Genomic DNA, 19,607 nt, shown 5'->3' on the forward strand with positions numbered 1-19,607 from the left:
TTTGACTGGCCTGCACAGAGCTCTGACCTCAACCCGATAGAACACCTTTGGGATGAATTAGAGTGGAGACTGCGAGCCAGGCCTTCTCACCAACATCACTGCCTGACCTCACAAATGTACTAGAATAATGGTCAAAAATTCCCATAAACACACTCCTAAACCTTGTGGAAAGCCTTCCCAGAAGAGTTGAGGCTGTTATAGCTGCAAAGGGTGGGCCAACTCCATATTAAACCCTACGGATTAAGAATGGGATGTCATTAAAGTTCATGTGCACATAAAGGCAGGCATCCCAAAACTTTTGGCAATATAGTGTGTATATATATATATATATATATATATATATATATATATATATATATATATATATATATATATATATATATATATATATGTTTGTATGTATGTATGTATGTATGTAATGTATATATGTGTGTGTGTGTGTATATATATAATTTTTTTATTATTTATTTACAGTGTTGGATGTAATTACTATATAATTACTATGTAATTAATTGCTGTAATTTAATTACTTTCCCCTTGAAAAAGTGAGGGATTAATCTTAATTTAACAAGTCTATGAAAACAATTGTGGAGAAAACTTAACATCTAATGTTAAAATGTATGTTTTTAATGTAACCATCTCCCTTTAAATGCCAAGGTCATTGGCATTCATTTGAAATAATTATAAGAGCAGTTTTAAAAGAGCAAATGTAATACGTAGCAAGTGATTAATTACTTTTTTAGAGTAACTTACCCAACCCTCTTTATTCATATTAATAAATAAATTTAAATAAAAACTGAAAAAAAAAAACAAATATTAAAACCATTTATTCAAACAATAATTTCAATATATATTTATTTATTTAAAAATGTATTATTTATTATTAAGTATTTATTATTAAAATTTATATATATATATATATATATATATATATTTATTTATTTATTTTTTTATTTTTTTTAACTTTGTGTACTCATGCTGATGTTAAGGACACTTTAAACAGTCATTGACAAATCTCCCTCAGCATCAACACACACAACCATTTTGCAAGGCCAAGCACTCAGTGAGTCACATGACTACACAGGTCATAGCCTGCAGTAGTGTAATCCATCTGTGACAGCAGAACAGAACAGAGCGCTTATGTATGCTTGCACATTTACTCTCCATCAGGAAACAGTAGGCTAGGCCAACAGATCAATATTTAACATCAGTTCAGTGGTTCAGTTCCACTCACTTAATTCAGGTCAGACAATACTGTTGCAGTCCAGAAGCAACCATCAGCAAGCTTTGACACTGAGCCACTGTTTATTTTCTATTGCAAATATGTCATAGAGAAATGTACCCTGGGGCGTCCCTTATTTGGCTGAACAGAGTACATAATGGATGAACTGACAGAGTAATAAACAATTGAGGGAGGAATAAAACAAATGAAGTTACACACACACTCAAAAATGAGAACGCAATTAACGCTAACGTGCACACACACCCTTTAATAAAAACGTCCTCTCATATCTGTCAAATTCTGTAAGCTGCATTTTAATTTGGTTTATTTTAAAGACCTAATTAGAGACATTAGCTCTCTGTTTGACAGTTAAATTGCAGTTTTGGCATGTACTGTTATTACACTCCCAAAGATTTAATTACACATTTGATTTACCGTAAATTCCATGCAAACATTGAGCGCTAAATGTCACGAGAAAATGCTTGAGTAACACATACTCACTGGCCTCAAAAATAGCATGTTTTATCAAAATATATTCTTTGTGAAAATAATTTGACCAAATCATATGTTTGAATAATGTGGGAATCAATAATCTTGCAAATGAATGATTTTTTAAAATTCCCAATGAAAAAACACAAAGTTAAGGGAGAAAAAAAAACATCAGAAAAAAACAACAATATTTCTCATAAGTCTGTATCTCAAACTTCAGTCCATGAAAGATTGGCTGATAATTATAATTATAAAAAGCGCCAAAATTTAACATTATTGTTATTATAATTAATATAATAATATTCTCCAATAACATAACTGACAATCATGTGTCAGTGTACATAAGTGTTGAGATCAACTTCTTATAGCAAACAGTGACTCATTTAGGTTCATTAACTATCAGTTATTTCAATGATATAAACAAAACTGTCAAATTCCAGATCATTAAAATCAGGCTATTTCAAGATAGACAACAAATGAATGTTTCTGTGCTGACTGAATCTCGTGTGTAACTTTTACATTGCATTTTTCTCATTCTCCATCTCAAGTTTTGCAAGAGATCCTCTCTCACCCTCTTATTCAAGTTCTTCATGATTTTCCTTTAGTAAAACATAAATTAACAAAAATAAAACAGATATGCAACAACGCATCTGTCAAACCAATGCTTCAAGCTACGCTCTCCACATGCTCTGATGAGCACGCTTTATACAACCTGCCAAACCACACATGTTCTCTTTTGGTTTGTTCAGAATATTTTACACCCCTCTTCTAAAAGCCAAGAAATGCCATTCATATTTGAACATATAATTACAGAGGATATGAAAAAACATGAAGATCTCTAACCTCCGGAAGTCTCTGCGTTCTCAGCAAGTTCAGACGCCCCCTCCCCAGTTTCTCCAATGTCCCCGGCATCCGAGTTAGAACCTGCTCCGTTTGAGAACGTTTCGCCCAAAGTAAGAATCATTCCTGACCTCTGCTCTGGACCAAAACTGCACAAATGCTGACTTGCCTCTGCCAATAAAAACAAAATGATTGATAAAATAAAAACCTAGACAGAAACTCCTCTGACTAGATTAAAAAAGCAGGCAGGAGGTAGAAGAGTGAAAAAAGTAAAGCAAAAAAAGAGGCCAAGAGACATCCAAACAAAGAAAGGAGAGAGAGCCTTCCAGACGTCTGCCAAACACAGATGTGGACACACATAAACATGCATTCACATACACAGATCCTCTTACTAGCGCTTCACTTAAACACACATACAGCCCTCCCTCCAAACATCTAATCCCACAATCCTCTCCTGCTGTTTCAGACTCCACCCCCTCACATCAGAGACAGCCCATTGCCCAGTTAAGCCCCCCAGTGGATCTTACATAAGTGTCCTTATATAAGCTCAGCAACCAGGGGTCTGTGGGGCCAACGCGAGATTCGCCCACCCTCATTGAACATGTCTCCCGCTGATTTTCTCCAAGTCTCAGTCTCTTTGTCCCAGTCCTGGTCATAAATGTACTTCAAATCCATGGTGTTCATGCCTGGGCTTTTGCAGGAAATGCATGAGTGAAATTGGGAACTTGCAATTCTGTGGTTTCCATTATGAACAGCAGTACACTCAACACTTCTACACAAGACTGAATGGTCTATATATGATGGATGCTTACAGCTTCTACTGTCACACTCTGGACAGACATGTTTGAGACCAGAGTTTGCTCATATTCTCCAAATGGTCAGATACACAAAGCTTTAAATGTACACTCTAAAAAATGCTGGGTTAAAAACAAGCCAAGTTGGGTTGAAAATGGACAAACCCAGCAACTGGGTTGTTTTAACCCAGCAGTTGGGTTTAATGTTTGCCCAACCTGTTGGGTAGTTTATTTAACTCAACTATTTAAAAATTACTGTATTGCTTGCTTAAAATGAACTCAAAATATGTTGGAAATTAACATTTATTAAAGGGGTGGTTGATTATGATTTCACTTTTTTAACTTTAGTTAGTGTGTAATGTTGCTGTTAGAGCATAAACAACATCTGCAAAGTTAGGACACTCAAAGTTCAAAGCAAAGGGAGATATTTTCTTTTAAAGAATTCTCTGTTTAAGGACTACAACAAACAGCTGTAGGGACTACAACGAGCTTCTTGCCGGGTTGGTGACATCACTAACCCTAAAATTTACATAAATCCCGCCCCCGAGAACACGCAACAAAGGGGTGAGGCCATGTAATTGCAATACAGTACGTAACACAAATGCAACAGCATGTCATAAAAGCAAAATGACAACATGACAAGTTATAACCATAATTAAACTAAACTGTACCTGTTCTATCTTCATGCAGCATATTCTCTGGCTCTGTAGGCATCTTACAACAGTTCCCACACGAGCGATCGAGCGATTTATATATCATGACAGAATATGCTAATCAATGACTTTGAGATAGTTAACTCCACATCAGCTACATAAATTAATCAACTAACCATTCAGAAACGTCCTGTTGCATTCTACATGTTGTCACTTCTTCTTGAGTCTCTCCATCATTGTCGGACTCCATTTTGAACATAAAAGTCTGAACAGTTTCTGACATTTTCAGTGAGTCTGAGGTAATCGGCGCTGCTAACAAGAGCTCTTGAAACTCCGCCCTCTTCTTGAGAGCAGCAGCTCATTTGCATTTAAAGGGACACGCACAAAAACTGAGCATTTTTGCTCACCCTCAAAAAGTGACAAATTTAACATGCTATAAAAAATGATATGTGGGGTATTTTGAGCTAAAACTTCACATACACACTCTGGGGACATCAGAGACTTATTTTACATCTTGTAAAAGTGGCATTATATGACCCCTTTAATATGTTTAATGAATGAACGTTTATTAATAAGTTTAATGAATAATTAAACAATAAACACATTTATTAAATTGAATATTAATAAATGTTCACCTTTTGATTATTATTGTTGCCTCTACTAATTATGTGTCTGAATTTTGTGTTCATTTTAAACCAGCCATATAGTAATTTTTAAACACTAGTTGAGTTAAATAAAACTGCCTAGCACGTTGGTCAAACATTTAACCCGACCGTTGGGTTAAAACAATTGCTGGGTTTGCATTTCCATTTTCAACCCAACTTGGGTTGTTTTTAACCCAGCATTTTTTAGAGTGCATGTATCGATTGTATAATGTTTTATGCTTGAATTGAATCATTTATTAATGTCAGTCGGGGTCAAATGCATTAGCTTGCTGGATGTATTAATAGCAGCTCACTTAGTTTTACTCTGACAGCAATGACATAATAATCTTCAGTTCACAACTCTCATTTCATGACCAAGAATTCCAACCAAGCTGGTAATTTAAGCAATAACCCCCTAATTTTGAAATACATCATGCACACTGCATTAGGAATGAGCCAAGTTGGTTTCTTCAGGTGCCATTATCAATCACTGGCATTAATTATTAACATTTACATTTAAATATTCAGCTACTATATCTAAAATGTATAAAAAAAAAATTCACTACTGGTCAAATGTTGGGGGTTGGAAGGATTTGTTAATGTTTCTTATGCTCACCGATGCTGAAAGAAATAATAAAATAATAACAATAATAACAAAGCATAAAAAATGTGTGGGGAATAGTAAATGTGTGGGTGCAAAAACATGTTTATAGTAATGTTACAAGAATGCATGAAAAACAATGTGCGATCTGGATGGAATATATCTTGGGTCAACTGTGATCAACTGGTTAGTGACGTCTGATCTAAACTGACTGTTATAATAAAATACTTGTTACATATTTTTACAAAATATATTTTGTATATACAACTATATACAAATATATATATATATAGCATGGCCAAACTGTCCATATATATATATATATATATATATATAGGCTATAAACCTCAGATAAGTTTTAAATAGTTCAAATGCTCATTCAAATGGCTGGTCTAAAATAATCGCTTTCTCTGTTCAGTACTGATACAGTAGCATTGTCTGATCTGAGGTCAGTTTGTAGAGGCATCCAGCAATGACAGCCACTCTCTTGCACAGCTGTGCCGTAAGAGGATACATTCTGTCCCTAATCCAGCCACCCCTCCCCCACCCCTCCCTCTTTTCCTCCCCCCTCTCATGGCATTGCCTTCTGTAAATCTGAGCCGGATTTTAATCTCAATACAGCCGTGGTAGATTAGGGAATCCATTATGAGCTTGCTAGAACAAGGCTGAAAAGGCACGTCTGAGCATCAGGTGTGTAAATGACTCATTGGAGAGGCGGGAAAAAAGGTGATGAATAATGCCTGAGGGGTGAGATACTTCCAGGAAGGGTCCATATGTTTACTGCACATGTGCTTCAAATGATGCATTTAAGAGGAAAGTGGCAGTGAGTTTAGAAGCTGAATTTAGCAGCTATCTTAAATTTAACATTAGCTAGTTAATGAAATAGCAATTTTGGCTAATTACACATTTATTTCTGAACATAAATTTGAGAAAACAATTCCAAAGAAGTATATCAAGAGACACTGACTTAACAAATTACATCTGACATCTCAAGAACAAGCAAATCATCAACTGGCTTTAAGGTACAATCTGCAGTCGCAGAAAAAGCCCATTATCTTTGTAAGGTATTAGCTTAGCCTAAGAGGCTAACTCAAAGTTACACACGGACAGCCTTTGCAACTTTGTGATACTACTATAAGCCTGTAGCTACTGCAGAATGTAAGCAGCATTTTATTGGACCGTGTCCAATAGATGTAATTAAAAGACACCAACTTAATAAAACCCAAATGAAGGCTTTGGTTTCCCAACAACTGTAAGTATTTTTAGTGAACATTTGTTCTTGGTTAGCAATAGCTACAAAAATATTTTAGTAGGCTTAAATCTGTGGAGAAAGACTGAGGACTTATCTGACCTACAAATAATGGAGTTACACACATATTTTTGTATACAATGTAAACCTTCCCAAATCTGCAATAATATTCAGGGTTAAACATATTTGTTACTTGAAATTAAATAATCATTAACTAAAATAAAATTAAATATTTTATTTAATTTTTTATTAAACATACTATTTTTGAATTAATAAAAACTATATATCTAAAAAACAATGAATAAAAATTACAAAAATTACAATAACATTGCCACAGCTAACTAAAAATAAAATGAAAATGGAAAATCTAAAAATAAAAAACTAATTCAAACTGTTAATAAAAATTATAACAGTATTTCAATGATAGTTATATATTTTGTAGTGATAGTTAAATATTTTGATATTTTGAAGAATGTTGGTAACGAAACAGTTGATTGGCCCCATAGTATTTACTTTTCCATACTATCGAAGTCAATGGGGACCAACAACTGTTTGGTTACCAACATTCTTCAAAATATCTCCTTTTGTGTTCAGCAGAAGAAAGAAATTAATATAGGTTTGGAACAACTTGAGGGTGAGTAAATGACAGAATTTTCATTTTTGGGTGAACAATCCCTTTAAAGGCACAATATGTAATTTTCACCACTAGAGGTCACCTATTCAAAACAAAGGTGTAGCTTGATGATGCCAAGATTGAACGCGGAATCATAAGAGTTGTCGTCTTCACCTCACAGCCGGCGGAAAAGAATATGACGGGACTCGGGTAGAAATCATGCTCATGGATAAGATTATTAACTTTATTAACTCGTACTGTAGTATAAGCAGAGCAGAGCGGAACGAGGCCGCTGGAGCGACTGCGAATGAGAGACGAGCGCGACACACGACTCGAGAGCAGGGGAACTTTTATTATGCCAGTCGCCGCTTTCACTTCTTCCAGTCAAGCGTATGTGGGGTAACGCAGTACTGTTTTATCATATTAGAGACATTTGAGTGTATTGAAAATGATGTTATAACATTACTCTATGCGTTCGCTCGCCTGCTGCTATGAGACATTTGTTGCACACTGCAGTAAGTAAGATTGATATTAGAATATCATATTAATAAATGCTGGATGGCTTGTGTTGCTAAATGGCATGCAATTCATTTTAAAACATGCTGAAAATGCTGTTTTACTGTTATTAAAAATAAAGCTGCATCTGATTATGCTATGTTAGCCACTTGACAGTGTTTTTCTCTGAGGCACAGTGAAAACATGATACTTGTGGAAAATCAAGAAAACGAGATTCAAACAATAAGACTAACAGTGTTGAGCTATATAACAATGATTAGCTTTCTGTCTATAAATGTATCCAAACAGTTGTTCCCTTGTCTAATAAAACACATAATAAATTAAAGCTTCTTTGGTGTTTCCATGGTTTATACAAAATTAAAAAAAAATCGGAAATCGTAAGGCGACACAATGACGAGGGACAGGACACTAGTTAAAAATACTTATTTTTCTGGATTTAAACATTATTGGAAACATCTGGGATAATGTAAGTACACAAGTCAACAAAATATATATTTTAATCCAAAAATCTTACATATGCGCCTTTAATGACTTCTGTCAGTCATTTGAATGTCCGTAAATCAGAAAGGTGGCAAATGTGCGACTCTAATGAACATACTATTAATTGTTATGTTACTATTAAATATTAAATTAATTATGTTACTATTAAATATATGCATATTCAGCATTTCCAAAAATTTTCTCGAACACATTTTCATTTATTTTATCATATTACATAAACTTACATCTTTGCAAAAGTAGGTTAGGCACAAGTTAAGGTTCTACGCACCAAAGACTATATGCATATTGGTTTATCTTCAAAACTTGACAGTGCATAGAAATTAAACTGTTTTATATCTAAAATTATATCTTATCAATCTCTATCACTTTATATATTGTATCTCTTGTGTTTAATTTACATCTCTCAACTTGCAACTCTTTATTGGTGACCTGAATCAGTAACCATAAGCTATTTTACAGCCGTTTTAGGACTGACATATGAAAAGCACTTGTACTCTCATAGTAAGTTGCAGGCCAGATAAGTACTTTCAGTCTTTCTCCTGCTCACTTCACCATCTCTACCTGTGATCATGGCTGCCGATCAATGAGATTCCAGCTGTGAAGACAATGTCACATTCACTAATACTGTTCATATACTATCAAGTAACATTGGAAGAATTAACACACACACACACTCACACACGACTCACTTGTGGCCGATGTTGTTCCCGCTCCCTCCCCGTGCTGCTGCAAACTTCTCATCCACTGCTCCAGGCAAGTGCCGACTCTGGAGAGAAAGACAATTTAACACTGATCACGCACACACTTCTCTTCTTGGGTCAGGACGGAGACTGTCACAGCCCTGATCCTGATACAGCGGGGTCATTGTGTGAACCGTTATTTGAGGTCAGGAGGCAGTTAGCTGGTTTGTTGTATTAAGCAAAATCCACTATGCTTCAGCTCCATTGATCTCCTCATGTCACAATCTTTAAAAATTAAGTCTTTATAAAAGCAATACATGATGATTTATTGGATGGTATTTGTCATCTGTCATGTTTAAAGACATACATACCCAAGATATGATGTTCATATTGCTTGAATATTACACGCATAAATTTAGCTTTAGTCATTCATGTGTTATTGACAGGTGTGAAAAACCATGAAATATGTTCTTTATTAGCCTATATACAGGACCGATGTCAGGAGGGGCAACTGCAAATGGGAATACCAGACAAGTCAGAAGACAAAGAGGGTTCAATATTCATACACTCTTAGAAAAAAAAAGGTTAACTGGGTTTCTATATAGAACCCTACTGTTATTGAACCCTATTGTTAATGTCTTAAAGGGTTAGTTCACCCAAAAATGAAAATTCTGTCATTAATTACTCACCTTCATGTTGTTTCAAACCCGTAAGACCTTCGTTCATCTTCAGAACACAAATTAAGATATTTTTGATAAAATCCGATGGCTCAGTGAGGCCTGCATTGCCAGCAAGATCATTTCCTTTTTCAATGCCCAGAAAGCTACTGAAGACATATTTAAAACAGTTCATGTGACTACAGTGGTTCAACCTTAATGTTATGAAGCAACAAGAATACTTTTTTTGTGCACCAAAAAAAACAAAATAGCGACTTTATTCAACAATATCTAGTGATGGGTGATTTCAAAACACTGCTTCATGAAGCTTTGAAGCTTTATGAATCTTTTGTTTCAAATCAGTGGTTCGGAGCGTGTATCAAACTGCCAAAGTCACGCGAACCATTGAAATTTCTAAGTACGTATGACATAACGAAGCCTCGTTTACTGAAACCAAGTGACTTTGGTTCTACAAACCACTGATTCGAAACAAAGATTCGTAAAGCTTCGAAGCTTTATGAAGCAGTGTTTTGAAATCGCCCACAGTTGAACCACTGTAGTCACATGAATTGTTTTAAATACGTCTTTAGTAGCTTTCTGGGCAATTGAAAGTGAATTATCTTGCTGGCAATGCAGGCCTCACTGAGCCATCGGATTTCATCAAAAATATCTTAATTTGTGTTCCAAAGATGAACGAAGGTCTTACGGGTGTGGAACGACATGAGGGTGAGTAATTAATGACTGAATTTTCATTTTTGGGTGAACTAACCCTTTAAATGATTGCATAATATTTTCATGTTTAAAAGGTTACTTCAATTTTTTTGTAGTGATACAGTGTTTCCAAGCTGTTTAATTCATAAACTTTAATCAATATACATCTCATGATGGGAACCCCTAAAAGGTTCTATATATGAAGTGCCTGACGGAAAACCCTTTAAGGTTCGATGCAGAACCTTTACTTCTAAGACTCTAGGCATTTTTAGTTAGAGAGCGTGCTATGCATATTACATGACAGATAAAAATAGGCGACCAACATACATGTTGAATTAAGATGGATTCTATGGATTCTCAAGGGACTGTGTAATTCTGCAAGCTTCAGTGAATCTATGTGCTATAACTGTACATTTTCTTTACATGTTACTACTAGAGCGAAAACAGCCAAAAAGTCATAAAAAGCCAAATACTGATAAAAAATTACTTTGATGCGTAAGCTCAAAAAAATAATTTCATATTTTAACAAGGAAAGGAGCTCGCACTCATGATGGTAGAAGATTTCTTATAAAAAGTATATTTAGAGGCCAAATGCAAAGACAAAATGTTTTCGATTCACATCGCAATCAGTGTCATAACAGACAATAGCCTGATTCTATATATTGCATTTGGCCTCTAAATAAAGTATTTTTGTAAGAAATCTTCTATGTGTGCAAGCTCCTCTCCTTGTTGAACTTTGACATGTTACTACTGTAAAACGGCCCAAGTTTTGCAAGCCTTTGAAGTCACCATGAAATCAAAATTGACAATTCTTACTTCTTTATGGAATATTGCAGTATTTATTATAAATCATTTATCTGTGCACATCATTATTTTTATTTAAATTCATGTGCCCTCATAAATTTTACTTCCCACTTGCAGGCAGTGACATCTTTTCTCTGATGACGTGTTTTCGACATGAGAGCGGGACAACCTGTCACTCACATGAGATCACAGCAATAGCAAACCACAACCATCCAATCAATTACCACAAAATCAAGTCCGCCCTCCATTTTTTCTTGTTTGAGAAGCCATTACACTCGGATATACTTCACAATAGGGAAGTATATCCGACATGCCGACTTTAAAGACAAACCCTGTGTCCAAAATCGCCCCCTATACCCTTAAATAGAGCACTATTTGACAGCCATTTGTAGTAGTGTCCAAAACCTTAGTGGACATTATCGAGTGCATTCATTCAATCCCACAATGCACCACAATAACGAGTGTACAACTGATGTACGCTCAACGGCTAGAGAATACCCATAAGGGACAGTCGCACGCTGAATGAACTCCCACGTCTCAAATTCCTTTAAAAAATTATTATTTAATTGTTTAATTAAGGTTCATACAAAGTTTCCATGACAGATTTTTAGATAAATTTCAAGTGAAGTAATTATTAAATTATTAAGTGAAGTGATTATTAAATTTCAAGTTAAGTGATTATTAAACAGCAAGCAAAAACTATGCAAAAGCGGCAGCCCTTCCAGAATTCACTCACTTGTTGTCATTCACTCCTTCAAATAGACTGTATTAGTGGACTAATGTAGGGAATAATGAATGAAGGTAAAAGGGGCCATTTCGGATTCAGCCAAAATGTGTCCAGAAAATATTGTGAGCCTCAAAATAAGAATACCAAAAGACACCATCATAAAACACATCATATTTTTCTAATTTAGCAAGGATATACTTCCATTAAGGTTTGTGTACACCAGCTACTGAATGCCTCTGTGGATCGGTTCTTATAAAGAGGGACTGGTAACCTGGATATGCCAACAGCCTAATGTCCATCCCACAGCATGCGCTGCTGACGTCTCACTGCTTGATAATTAGTGAACTTGATGGAGCACACACACGCTCGTCTCTAAACAAAGGGTACGGCACATTGCAAACCCCCCTCGCTACACACACTCACACACACTCGCATGAATATGTAGGTCAGTTTGCATGATGAAGTGCTCTGCAAATAAGAGGATTACGCTGATTGTGCCAAGTGTTACAGCAAAACAAATAATGAAAGGCAACAACAACAATTCTCATCATCATGGTATTGTCATGTTAAGATCATTCTATTAAAAATAGTATCATTTTCATTTGTGTTATTCATGCTTCATATTTTTAATACAATACATTTTTTCCTATTGTGTTGAGGGCAAATATTATGTAAAAAATATAATACAAAGTTTTAATAGCATATTATAGCCTACTAAGTAAAAATTGCAAAGTAATCAAAGTATAGTAAATAATTAGTTGGGGGAGACAAAAAACAACTCAAGACTAGATATCAGTTGAAGTGAAAATGGTGAAAATGTTAATGATAAAGCAAATGTCAGATGTTTGATTGTACTTGTTGTTGACATTTCATATTGTGTCTAAGAGAGGTTTCTTTTTTTTCATAAAAACTGAAGAGGGACTAACAATCAGTATATTTTCATTTGTGGATGTAGAATTTAATTTATAAATAATACATTTATAATATATAAATTACATTTATAACACAACACTGATTATTATTAAGGACTTGATACAATTTATATAGCAGAAATAAAATGCCAAGGACAAAATTTTATTATGAACAAATAAGTAAGAAGTTGATAAGTACTTAATTAGGTAGAATGTATGAATTTAAAACAAGGGCGAAAAGGTTTGACAAGGGCGAAAAAAAATCTAAATACTTTATTAAATAGATTATTTAAATTGAAAAAAAAAATGTGGAGGGGGTGAAAAATAATGACTAGAGTCTTGCTCTGAAGTTTTCTGATATTGACAGGTAATTAAAGCCACGCCCATTTGGAACCCCAAGTCTTCTGCGTAATGACGTAGAGGGATTCCCCGGTCACTTCCCAGGAAATGTTTACACGGGCAGATGTCCAGGGCTCGGGTGGGAGAAGGACACTGCGTAATTATGAACTAGTGAGATATTTTACACCCCGAGTTACCAGACTGTACACACATTTTGCGGTTTTTGCTCAGTAGAACCATTTACGACCGACAGCAGTCTTTATAACGATACACTTAAGGCCGAACGAAACTCAAATGCGCAAGAACATCCACCGTTTCCTCTTCCCGCAGAAAACAAAGTCTTGTTTCACATACACAGTCAAAAAGACAATCGCAAATGTATTCGATTAAGATTTAAGAAGTTGAATGACACATGCCTTTTTAACCATGTTTCATTCCCAAAGAACATTTTCTCAAGTTCCGCTCCATCAAAACTGCAGAGCGGGACTTTCAGTCCATGAACGAGACCATCAGATGAACAGAAACAGATCAATATCAGCAGAACAAGGCAAACGAAATCTATTACTTTCAAAAGAATATCTATAATATGCATTTACAAACTATATTTGTTGTAGATGTTTTCACACGCGCGGCCATTTTTGTTTTTTTGTTCAAAGCCCAAAGCAGACTTAACCTGTTCCACCTGAACCATGACGGGACACTGGACAGATGAGAAGGACATTCTCTCAAGTCACTGATCCTCCACCAGTGACCGAGCCTGGTGCTCTCCAAAACACTCACACACAATGCGCGTGCACATACAACACGCACAATTCATGCACACACTAAAAAGGACAGCTGGGGGGCTGGACTTCCGAAGGCAAAGTCATTTCTACCCAAAAGTGTCTCTCTCCAGCACATGCTATGTTACTTTTAAATGAAACACAACTTGCTCCGATCCGCGCTTCGCAAATAATATGATCTCTGCACTCACCTAGGTTGTTCCGAGTCCTCTCCAGTCGTCCCGGCCAGATATTCAAAGCTTTCACTGGTCGTGGGTCCCGTGGTTAACTATTCGGACACACACAATGCCAATCAAATGCTAAGCCTCGCCTTAAGAGTGACGTCTGTGCGAATGGAGCAATCAGAACGCGCTCTGAGTTTACGCCTCGCCCTCTCGTGGCAGATTATGCGAGACAGGGGTAGCTGCAGGTCGAAGTAGTGTTCGTACCGAAAGGTGAATTGCTACAACAGAAACGAACCCCTAACCCAGGGGTGTCCAATCCTGCTCCTGTAGGGCCACTGTCCTTCAACCCCAATGAAACACACCTGAATGAACCAGCTAATCAATGTCTTACTAGGTATAGGCTACTAGAAACTTCCAGACAGGAGTGTTGAGGCAAGCTGGAGCTAAACTCTGCAGGATAGTGGCTCTCCAGGATAGAGTTTGGACACCCTTGCCCTACCCATACCCCACACTCTAACAGGCAGCTTTCGCGACCAATTGTAAAGACCTTTCGGCCTTTCCACACGCCCTTACTCTTTTGTCACGCACATTACTCCAACCTGCAGATATACACACTTGGAAAATACTGGTGGTTACATTGATTAATAGGAGAAGGCCTAGCAGTGCGTGCGGGTGTCTTATTTAGTAGATAAGAATGAACAGAGTTTACCTTTGTGGGTAAACATATTTGAATGACTTTTAACATAATAAAAATCATATTAGTCAATGACTAAAATCTCTTGACTACACAGGACAAACGAGACGAGACGACTGTTTTCCCATACAATTTGCATTGTATTTAACAAGCAAATTGTAAGCTACCATAGAGAGCTCTTTATCTCTTTAGCAGTAACTTTTGTTTTTAGGGGGTTTATACCTATAATAGTTATACCTATTATAATATATAATTTCGACTAAATCATGTACATAAAATTAGCAAGACTATAAAGGGGACATCTTTACGAAAATTGACAAGCAAGATACTGGATGCTCAAACACACACAAGAGGGCGCACTTTCTACAAAATGTTTTTGCGGTTTCCTCTAATCTACAAGTCTGTTGTTAATGTCTGACGGTGACTACAATGCAGGTGAGAGGCGTCTAGAGAAGGTATTTGCACCCCTGGCATCAGTAAATGCATCAATAGAGTAGTATTTCTTTAGGGATATGTACAAAGCGCTTTTATATGTGAACATTGTAAACTGTTATTTTTTGAGCATGTCCTGGCAGTGACAAGTAGACCTCTAAAAGTACTGTTCCTTCTACTTGGGTCACTATGAGCAGATGATACAGCCCATTGTGAACAGTTGAATCCATGTTTTTATTATAACTAGCAATGTACTACTTGCATTGAATCAAACTGATCCTAAAATCTTCTACAATGCTTATGACAGACATAACACAACCATGTCAAAAAGGGAAAATAGTGACAAACAGACCTAGCTATGTCCATTTCTGTAGTATGTACTGTGTATAGTATGCAAATTTTGTATTCAATGTACTGGACACCACTCACAATTAAGCGTGCAATAAAATTAGGTCATTTGACAATATAACATACTGCTGTTTAAAATCTTTATTAGTAAATCTTTAGTAAGCAGTATGATAATATTCCATTGTGCATCATGACTGTTTTGTTTTTTTTGTTTGTTGTTGTTTTGTTTTTTTGAGCAAGGCACCTAACCCCCAATTGCTTGTGTGGCAATGGCAACATGGTGGATACTACGTCCAGATCCTTCTACACATGATAGAGAGTATATACTCTTAACAGTACACAATTTTGGACACAAAGGGCAGGTGAAGTGTGCACAATTAATATGACAGGAAACAGGAAATCAAAAACAACTGGAATACATGACCTAGACAAAAAGTAAATGGCATAAAGTGGCCACTAGGGAAAGACTCAGGAGATATACGTGACAAGACAAACCTGAAGATAATAAAACATTGAAGAAGATAATAAAACATTGAAGCCATGAAAAGCAAACATTTGCATATGATGATGTGGATCAGCTCTTACATTTTTTATGCTTTGAACGTCGCATTTTCATCACCTTCATGATGAATGTAAATGCTTTTTACATCATTATATAAATATATATATATATATATATATATATATATATATATATATATATGTTTCTATTCAACCTTTCTAATGTCCAAAATTTTGCCAAGGACTTTTTCTAATTTAAAAAGATAACATCCTGATCAATAATTTTTGTATTTGTATAATGTGCTTCATGAGTTCCACATTTTGTTTTTAACTTAGGAATATGTCTGATGCGATTTGATTCTTATTCAACATCTGCAATGCTTAGCTACAATTACCTGACGGCCGAAAGAACCTAGAAAAAGTATTTGACCAACAGGCCATTTATTGCAATTCAAAACTGAACAACTTCAATTAACTTTATATCTAAATTAAGCATTTTTAGCCTCAGAATAATGAGGCGCTAGATAATTGTTTAAGCAAGGGCTATTTTTAAAGTATATTATTGATTTTAATACTTTTTTTTTAAAGTAAATTGGAAACTGCCAGGAAACTTTGCATTAAGCTTTGAGTATTCTTGAACTTGACTGAGATGTTTTTATTGAAAGCAAAACACAGGAAGCAAAGACGACTCTTTCAAATATAGTGAACTTTATTAGCACTGTTATACTGTACAGTTAGTAATGTTCTCTTTTGATATTTGGGTTTACAATGGACACAACACAAATACACACAGTAAGTCTCTGTACAATTGTCTTGTTGAACAGCTGATTGACCTTCGGTGAGTCCAGAGACAGCACGCGTCAACAAGGCCATATCCAGTGCAACCATATGTATGCATTTCACATAGACATGTACAGACATAAGGATTTGATGTGTTATTTGAATGTTCTGCAGTGTTTTCACTATCCTGATTATGGCTGTGGTACTTCACAGCAAGTTGTTGATCTTGATGATACAGAAGATTTCAATTTGATGAGATTTGGTGACTGTATAACAGGATGACACATGGACATGACTGCGTAAACACAATTGCTGAGATCACCACACCAAATGGTCCTCATATCTGTGGATAAACAGCCATAAATTCTTAACGTCTTAACTTAAAAACTTTCTACATAATAAAGTGCTCACTGTTCCAACTGATGTTAAGAATAGTGAATAAAACACTGACTGTAATATTGTTATAAATGAATAATCAATCAGTTATAAGCTGTCTAATATCAGTTTATAAACCTTACCTGGTCTGGGGGTGGGACTCTGTTTCACCAATCAGAAGGTCTGATATTAAGGTGTCAGCGCTGGACCTTTTGCCATACCTGTCAAACAGAACAAAGACCTCAAAATCACACCAATGTAGGTATTATACAGTACTTATAAGTGGAGTCAACTTTTGTAAAATAATTTTGTCTTTTGTCGCCCCCTCAAACGTTTGTTAAACATTAACTTAGTCTACTTCGAGACTTCTTAGCCTACCATACAATATATATCCCTGACCCCACCGTAGATCACATAGATCCCAATGTCCATTTTCACTTGTTTCCCACAAGTCCTAGACGAGGATACGCTTTGAATGAAGTACATCATTTCCATTTCCACTTGTAGTCTAATCTATTCTCCCTTTTTCTCTAGGTGGAAGGGAAAATACTTTAGTAATGCGGAGGAATTTTAGCTCATTTGTAACAGTTCCTTAGTATTTCTTTTTGATACTTTGCTCGCTGTCAAAACTGTTTATTTCGTCTCGTCAATAATTAAGAAAGGGCATTCAGCAATGAATTTTTGTAAGTAGCTACAAAACCACATCCCGCTGTTATAACACAGCAAAGAAACACATTTAAAGCGCTGTGTAGTGCGCACTCAATTAGAGAGTCAGCAGGGTTTCATCTGCGGATTAATACAGTGAAAAAACTGGACTATAGTTTTCCAGTCCCCAGTTGCTTTCGAGCCCATTTTGGTGTTTTTAAACCGCTAAAACTGCAGAAACAGGCTAAAGATAAACTTTTGTCGATAATAAATTGAGAGTAAATAATGTGAAAAGAAAGAAAAGGAAAAACTCGAGCTAGAATTTGAAACAATTCTATCAATTCTTTTAAAGAGTATAGAAATAAAGAGGAGCTCACCTCTGCCTTGTTATTAGGTTGATGTAGTGTCTTAGCGCAGAATAGTACTTGGCGAGCTCCTCCGCAGGTGCGTCCTCTCCCGGGTTGTCGGGTTTTGTTGGATACCCTTCCGTAAGAGTTCCCAAGCAGGCGAACAAGAGGAAGGCACACGCTGCCCAACCGATCCACATTTTCATGTTTGGATGCATCTGAGATAAAACAAAGCAAAAGTATTTGTGCTAATACGTAATATAATGTTCTAAAAAGTAATAATCACAAATCTTAACACATCCAGAAGATGTTTGGGCTGGATTGTGGTCTGTATTAAACTAGTTATTGTATCATAACACTTGATATTTAATAATACTAACCTAATAAAGATATTTAACAACAACTAAATTTCATTACTTTCTAAAAGAAATAAAACTTTTAATAAAATAAAGCTTCCATATAACGTAAAAGCATAATATAAATCATGCACTTACACTTCCTTGAATGAGGTCTTGATTGCCCTTCTTGCTCGGTGGGTCTCGACTTCTCCAATTTTCTGCAATCTGAGTCGTGCGTCGCCTGGTTTTATACCTGTATGGCTCGTGCCATAAAGAGAGGAGCCCACGCGCAATTGCGCGCGACTCTTTTGATGCGCGCGAGCCCGCGTCACGGATTAAATCCTCTGTCATCACTGCTTTAAAACGCGCTTGTTTGGTCCTCATTTGAATGCGTGGGAGGTTATTTAGGGACGTTATTTTGCACTAAACACAAGAGGTTCGAGTCATCATCTGAAACTGCCAGTTTTGTCCACCTGATTCACCTTTTAAACTTCTTAGGTTGTTCTGGTGTTCTTTACTAAAAATGTCATCTTGATATCTACCTACACATATGCTGAACCTGATAGGCAAGGTTTCATTTATCCTATAGAGCAAACAAAGAGCCATTTTATGATTATCATGATATATTGCATGATATTTATGTATATAAAGCCAGAGGAAAGCTTTATTGCTCTTTCATAACTCGGTATTGTTTCAATGAAGCATTTGTCCCATTTGTTTATGTTTCCCCTTAAAATTATAAAAGAAAAAATAGACACAAACGATACAAGTGTCAACATACAATATGAGCAAGAAAGTTATAAAATAAATGTGGATAGCTTAACCTTTGGATAAATTTTAAGAAAAATGTTTCAGCTCATATTAAAAATCTATACAAAAATCTGACTTTTGATTGCAGACTTGGTATTTTGTAATATCCGAGAACAGTGCGAGACATTGTTCGAGAAGACAATGTATTACTGAGGTCTTTTTCTCAAATGTAAAATCTGAAAAGCAGGAGAAACATTAGAGAAAGTGATTTTTTCCCTTCAATGATTCCCTCAGCAAAAATAATGAAGTAAAATGGACCCCCCCACCCTCCAAAAAAAAATAAATAAATAAATAAATAAATATGCATACAAGGATGCGTCTTTTTGGAGATGAAATGATGATTAAAAAAAACACCTTGAAATGGAGAGGAAATGGAAAGCATTTGATTGATTCAGGCATGATATGAAACTGGGTCAAAATGCATTAGTTTTGCTGGAGCTA

General features: G+C 35.8%; 2 protein-coding genes across 10 annotated transcripts in view; both read right to left on the reverse strand.

Annotated features, from left to right (window-relative positions):
* The window catches only part of pals2b (protein associated with LIN7 2, MAGUK p55 family member b), a 33,022-nt gene extending 18,944 nt beyond the window's left edge, over positions 1-14,078 (reverse strand). For 2 of the 9 annotated variants that reach the window (XR_007926472.1, XM_051872533.1), the window contains exons 1-3: positions 13,924-14,078; positions 8,812-8,888; positions 2,555-2,722 (exon numbers count right to left, since the gene is read on the reverse strand). Coding sequence is in view for 7 of the 9 variants with exons in the window: in XM_051872533.1 (XP_051728493.1) it covers positions 2,555-2,722; positions 8,812-8,863 (220 nt within the window). In the remaining 2 variants the exon portion in view is untranslated. Of the gene's footprint in view, positions 1-2,554; positions 2,726-8,683; positions 8,718-8,810; positions 8,889-13,623; positions 13,755-13,923 lie in introns of those variants that run through there. The other 7 variants (XM_051872535.1, XM_051872536.1, XM_051872539.1 and 4 more) reach the window with 7 other exon arrangements.
* A 2,479-nt stretch (positions 14,079-16,557) lies between these two features.
* npy (neuropeptide Y) lies at positions 16,558-18,892 on the reverse strand. The gene is made up of 4 exons (XM_051872813.1): positions 18,513-18,892; positions 18,049-18,236; positions 17,170-17,247; positions 16,558-16,994 (listed from the first exon to the last, which is right to left on the reverse strand). Exons 1-4 carry the CDS (start codon positions 18,738-18,740, stop codon positions 16,970-16,972), a joined length of 519 nt encoding a protein of 172 aa, XP_051728773.1. The 5' UTR covers positions 18,741-18,892; the 3' UTR covers positions 16,558-16,969.
* Between the last annotated feature and the right edge of the window lie 715 nt (positions 18,893-19,607).

The sequence above is a fragment of the Ctenopharyngodon idella genome, chromosome 19 (assembly GCF_019924925.1).
Source record: "Ctenopharyngodon idella isolate HZGC_01 chromosome 19, HZGC01, whole genome shotgun sequence".
NCBI lineage: Eukaryota > Metazoa > Chordata > Actinopteri > Cypriniformes > Xenocyprididae > Ctenopharyngodon > Ctenopharyngodon idella.